Here is a 6456-nt window from a genome sequence, read left to right as displayed (position 1 = left end):
ATCATGTAAGGCTTCTAACTTGTGGGCTTGGGTCGGGCCTTGAGTTGTAGTTTTGAAACTTGACCAAAAAGGCCCCTAGAGTCTTCCAACTTAACTCTTTTTTCACCATCTTTCATAAACCTACAATTAACATTTAAACTTTGTAAATTATTGCACTTAACCCCCAATACTTTCATAAAATAAACAATTAAGCATAAAAACCATGATAAAATCATAAGGAAAGTAAGTGTGTTTTACAACACATCAGGTGATATCCTTTGTAAGCATCGAGGAAGCACTTGAATTTGAATGGAGCCACAACGTCTACATTTAAGTCAATATCCGGAAGTGGGTAGCAATCTTTTGTACATGCCTTGTTTAGATCTTTATAATCTATTCACATTCTCCACGTTTCGTTGCTTTTTTGGGACGATTACTGGGTTGGCCACCCATGTTTGGTGCTTAATTTCCCGGATAATGTCGGCGTGAAAAAGATCTTGCACTTGTTCGTTCATGGCTTTTGTTTGTTCTGGGCCAATTTTTCGCTTCTTTTGCACAATTGGGGTGATTAATGGATTCACCTTCAACTTGTGCTCCGAAATATTCTGCGGGACACCTGTCATGTCCGCAGGCTGCCACGCGAAAATATCAATGTTCCTTGTCAACAATTGTTTTAAGAAAGTTCGGACGATTTCAGAAATGGTTGGACCATTTACTACAATTTGATCGGGAAATTTCTTGTTAAGGATCCATTTCTCTGGTTCAGTCCTTTGGTTTTGTTTCGAAACCTTACTCGGTCTTGAACTTTCGGTTGTGAAGCAATGTCGATTAATATGAATTATTGCTACCCCAGTGCGGGTCGGAACTCCTACTGCTCCATGAGCTGTGGACGGATGGGCATTGTAGTCACCAATTGCCTCTCGCCCGAGGATAATATCATGTTTAGAGGTTGCTGGTAAAACTAAGAATTCGACCTCCTCCGTTCTTGAGTGAATCCCGTCACTAAGTGTGACTGGGAATGTAATGACACCACGCGGGTGCATAATTTCCCCACCAAACCCAGAAACGGGTGCATGAATATGTCGCAATCGTTCTTTGTCATCTTCCTCAAGCTGTTCAAAACACTGTTCATACATAATGTCGGACGTGCTGCCAGTGTCGAAGAAGACATATTGTGATCGATAATGTCCAAATAAGGCAGTAATTATCAGGGGACTCTTACTGCACGGTCCTCCTTTGACATGCAGAAAAATGACTGTCTCATTTTTCCATTCTGCATCCTCAAATTCTTTCCTCTTACCGCTGATCTGCTGTCCTCCGTGAATCATATGAACGTTCAGATCTTTTATTTGCCTTTTGGTCGGGCCCTGATTATCCTTTGCGGGAGGTTTACCAGCCCCTGGGCGTACATTCTTGACCAAATGATCTAACTTCCCGTTTTTTACTGCTGCCTCTATTTCATTTCTTAAGGCCACACACTCGTTTGTGTTGTGTCATATGTCATTATGTTATGTACAATGTTTTTTACTGTCAAGGAATGATTTCCTCGGTAATGGTTGAGGCTTGCGAAAAGTCAGGTTCTCGGTTGTGAGAATTTCTGATGGAGATTTTGACAACTGAGTCCAACTGTTATTGGAAGGACGTGCGGGAAAGTTACGTTTGTTCTTGTTGCTAATCAGTGATCTTGCATCAAATTGTTTTGGTGCTTTTGTACTTGGTTGCAGTCTTGACCAAATTGGCCCTTTGGCTTGTCGATTTGGTCTTGGAGTTTGGAATTCAATTCTTGGTACTTTTTTCTGACTGTCGGATCCCAAGGTTTTCTCGGTCCTCACAAATAACTTAGCTGACGTCATGATTTCGTCCCAAGATTTAGGCATTCCGTCTCTTCCCGTTAGAGTACGAATCAAGGCATCACTATCTACGTTCTTCCGGAATGCTCCCCTCAGCATGTCTTCACTGACCCCTCCAATATTGAGGCTTTCATTGTTGAACGAGTAATGAAATCCTCGATGGATTCATTATTTCGCCTTACTACGTCAAGTATCTCAGATGGGTCACGAGTGTGCTTCTTTTGCTGACTGAAGTGTTGGGAAAATTTTGCTACAAAGTCTTTCCAGCTTTTAATGTGTCCGCATGGTAATTTTTCAAACCATTCTCGTGCAACTCCAGTAAATGTCAACGCGAACATGTGACACCAGTATGGAAGAGTCCAACCACTGACTCCCCCAACTGCTTCGAACCTCAGCAAGTGATCACTGGGGTCAGTCATCCCGTTATATGTCCCAACAGATGTTGGTATTTTTGCGTTTATCGGGAACGGACCTGTCGCGATGGCCGAAATGAACTTTGATTTTCCTGCGAATGATTCCGGAAGATATGGTTTGGAGAAATCGTGTTCCGCGTTGCTGTAGTATTCTGCATGACGAACAGCCGGTCGCGGGTAACTAGCCTCTCTGGATGAAAGAAAACGGCTATCCCCTCTGTAATAGCTACCTCCCAGATGATATGTTGAGTCGTGTCCGTCTAGTTCTTCTTCGTAGGATGGTGCTCGCATATTTATGCGGGGACGAGGACGTAACCTTGGAATTTCTCTCTGGTTTTGCTCTTCTAGGTGATTGTACTGAATATGACTTCCCCTTATCGGAGGAGAAATAGATCTCCTAGGAGAATCGTCATAACTCAGGGCACGAGCGTGAAAACGTTCATTCCGTACCCTTCGTCCATATTTAGCGGCCAGACTTTCTTGTTGAATATGGAACCACTCATCTGGAGACAAGAGTCCCTCAGATCTATGGCTTGCTGTATAAGTTTCATCGGAGTTGATTCACCTGAATTTTCCTCGAGGTCCAATTCTGAATGAGTCCGGCGATTATCTCTCATAATTCGCCCAAGATCTCCCAAATTGGAACCCCTCTGAGCTGTGACCCCTCATAGGTCATTAGGAGTGGGACCAGCTGGTGTTACTACATTTTTCGTGCCCACTGGAGTTGCGTCTGCCAGTGGGATAAAATGCCTTCGAGTTGATGAACCACCCAAAGTAAAACCTCCGGGTGTTACAACATCATCTTGCTCATCGGGAGTAGGGTTTTGAGCGAACAATGACGTTGCTCTTTCACGTGTTTCTAGGTTAGTAACACGTGGATTTTGTTCTGAGGTCCCCGTCGGCCCTTTAGGAATTTGGCTCATATCGTAACTTCGAAAACAAAAATTGATGTTCTAATAAAAAACACGGATGACGCCAATGAAGAAACAAATCCACTCCCCACTAATGGGTCCTGGATCCAATGAGTCAACAGGGTAGGATACGGTTAACTGCCAACATGATATGAACCCAATTGCCTAAAGTCCAATGACGAAAACCTGCAAAACAGACACCGTGAGCTCGTTACGGGAAGGACAAGAGGGGGGGATAACCACCCTCCGGCGTGAGAATAAGTACTGTTCTGTAGAAGATAAGCACTTAAGTAAATTGAGAGAGTACAGTGGTAGTGAATGAATCCCTCATGATGATTGAGAGAGTATTTATAGCTGAAGGGTGTAGGAAGGTGAATGGGCCAGCTGTCCCTTAAGAAGATACCTGCATAACCGTCTGGACGCGTGTCCTTATGTGATAGGTTTAGCTTATACGTTGCATGTGCATGTATAACAACCTAGACACATATCTCTTTGTCATTGGTTAATAGGAGAATATTGGCCATGTGCACGGTTATAACGATCATGCCACGTTTTACTGGCTGATTGGCCATCGGATCACGTATTGTTCAAGAAAGCATCTTGGTAATTCTTCTAGAAGGTAATTGGTTATTTGACAGCTATCCCGCGTGGTTATCTATGCGGAAGTATATTCCTTCCTTGCGGATGAACTTTGAGGGTGCTATGATGCTTCCGCATGTGCTATCAGGGTATTTCTTCCTCAAATGATTTACGCGGATGATTCATATGTCCCGCGGGTGCCTTATGAGGGACTTATAGTTAACCCGCGGGTATTACTTAAGGGTATTTGGGTCTTTTTGGTACCTTACCTCTATAGTATCTATAATTAATCGATTCAATCTGTTATGTGTTTGTTGCTATTAACCTAACTGATTAGAGTTCCATGCATGAGATGAGATGAGTATTGTACCTATACATTTCTGTCTGTATTGCTCTAATCGTTTGTTTCCCTTGGGTTTCTCGATTTTTTGTTTTGTTAATCTAATCCATTGATTTTGTGATATACACATTCATTCTTCTCTTCTTATTGATTGATTGTCGTCTAGTACTCTTGATAGATATATATTATTATATTGTTTTAAAATTTTTATATAAACAAACAATAGCAGCTTGTGTTATTTGAAACCCTAATCACATTACAAATCAGGAATTCCTCATTTTGTGTGGTGTTATTCGTTTCTTTCTGTATAATAGGAACTACTGTGTTCTTCTCCACCACCACCCGGGGGCGCACGGAGGATGATCGAGTCATTCATCATTAAGCATAACAAATCCTACGACACCCCTCAAGAGAAGGAGAAGAGGTTTCAGATTTTTAAAACTAGTCTCCAGTTCATAGATAACCACAACTCCTCCGCTCAACATTCCTTCAAGCTAGCACCCTCCTACTATGCAGACGTGACTAAAGAAGAGAATAAGAGTGGTCTACTCGCACAAACAACTTTTATCTTCACCGAACCTATACCATCCTACGAGGATGAGATTCGCATTGATCCAAAGCCTTTTAACTGGGATGAGGTTCCCGAAGGGATACGGAAATTAAGTGAACCTTTTTTCCGGGACATTGAGTCTGACACCAAAGATTAATTAAGCTTACTTATTTCAAAACCTTTCCACTAGTTTAGTGACTTAATCCAATCCAACACTACTTTTTTGGGCTTTAGTAAGGTAGAGAATAACATAAGATAATAAGTTGTTTTCATGTAATAAATGCTGATTTTGTGTAATGCGACCTTTGTGAATGCACAAGTTGTTGTTACTAGAACTTATTCTGGGCTTAATTTGTTAATGTATTCCGTTAACTTATTTTGTATGTGCTCTTGTTAGTTGAACTTGAAAGAGGCTTTTATTTGAAACCAAACCAAGTTCAAGCTTATATTCAGCTTGGTTTTATGATCGTATGAAATCAAGCCGCGTGTGAATAAGGTTGTGTTTGTTTTTGCTTATAAGGTCTTCAAGGAGCATATGTCTGCGGGCGCACAGACACAAGCTCTTGAAGACTGTTTTTAAATTAAAAAAAGATCTGAAAACTGTTTTTATGGTCTTAACAAATAAGCTTTTTTCACCATCTTCACACATCTTCACACTTCTTAACATCATACCAAGTACCAACACCCAATGTCCAACACCACCACCACCCACCGTCCGCCACCACCACCACCATCCACCGTCCGCCGCCACCACCACCACCCACCGCCACCGTCCGCCGCCACCACCACCACCCACTGTCTGCCGCCACCACCACCAAACACCACCGTCAACCACTCACCACCACCACTGTCCATCACCACCACCACCCCCGTCGGCCACAACCACCGTCCACCACCCACCACCACCCGCCACCACCATCCACCACCACCCGCCACCGCCGCCACCCACCGTCCGCCACCACCACCACCATCCACCGTCCGCCGCCACCACCACCACCCACCGCCACCGTCCGCCGCCACCACCACCACCCACTGTCTGCCGCCACCACCACCAAACACCACCGTCAACCACTCACCACCACCACTGTCCATCACCACCACCACCCCCGTCGGCCACAACCACCGTCCACCACCCACCACCACCCGCCACCACCATCCACCACCACCCGCCACCGCCGCCACCCACCGTCCGGTGCCACCACCACCACTACCCGCCACAACCATCCACCACCCACCACCACCGTTCACCGCCACCACCACCCATTGTCGGCCACCATCACGTTCCACCACCCACCACCACAACCGTTCATCACCACCACCCACCGTTCACCGCCTACCACAATTGTCTACCACCACCCACTTCCATAGTTCGTACACCACTACACCACTACCAGTTGTTTTAGCAGTCTACAAACGTTAAATGACTTTTATCTACTGTAATATATGATATCTAACTACTTTTCAGCTTATGCAGACGATATCCAGTTTATAAAACAAACAGTATTATATTTCAGATTGCAGACTTTCAGACCACATCTTCAATTGCAGACATTAAATCAGATAAAATCAAATTACAAACATTTTTTGTCTTAAAAAACAAACAACACCTAAGTTTTGTTCCCTTGCTTGAGTCAACTTTGACTGGTTTGGATCGAGTGATGCCAAAGTTTCTAAAAATCCCTATTGAGAATTCATATAGAGGTAATAAAACAAATGGGTCACTAGGATTGGGTAACGTATTATTATATTGGTTGCGACTATATGAGTTATTATTATTATTAATAAATATGATTATAAAACTATTGTACCTCGTCTTCCAACAGTTTGTTCATAT

The 6456-nt window shown here is 43.5% G+C and overlaps 1 protein-coding gene across 1 annotated transcript; it reads right to left on the bottom strand.

The window, feature by feature from the left end:
• Positions 1 to 365: 365 nt before the first annotated feature.
• On the bottom strand, positions 366 to 1307 carry LOC143558482 (uncharacterized). Its single transcript, XM_077047313.1, has one exon. It carries the CDS (start codon positions 1305 to 1307, stop codon positions 366 to 368), a length of 942 nt encoding a protein of 313 aa, XP_076903428.1.
• Positions 1308 to 6456: the final 5149 nt, after the last annotated feature.

Source organism: Bidens hawaiensis, unplaced genomic scaffold (assembly GCF_021521415.1).
Source record: "Bidens hawaiensis isolate Kalapana, Puna unplaced genomic scaffold, B.hawaiensis_p1.1 tig00019491_1, whole genome shotgun sequence".
Lineage (NCBI taxonomy): Eukaryota > Viridiplantae > Streptophyta > Magnoliopsida > Asterales > Asteraceae > Bidens > Bidens hawaiensis.
This window is presented reverse-complemented; position numbering and strand designations above follow the sequence as displayed.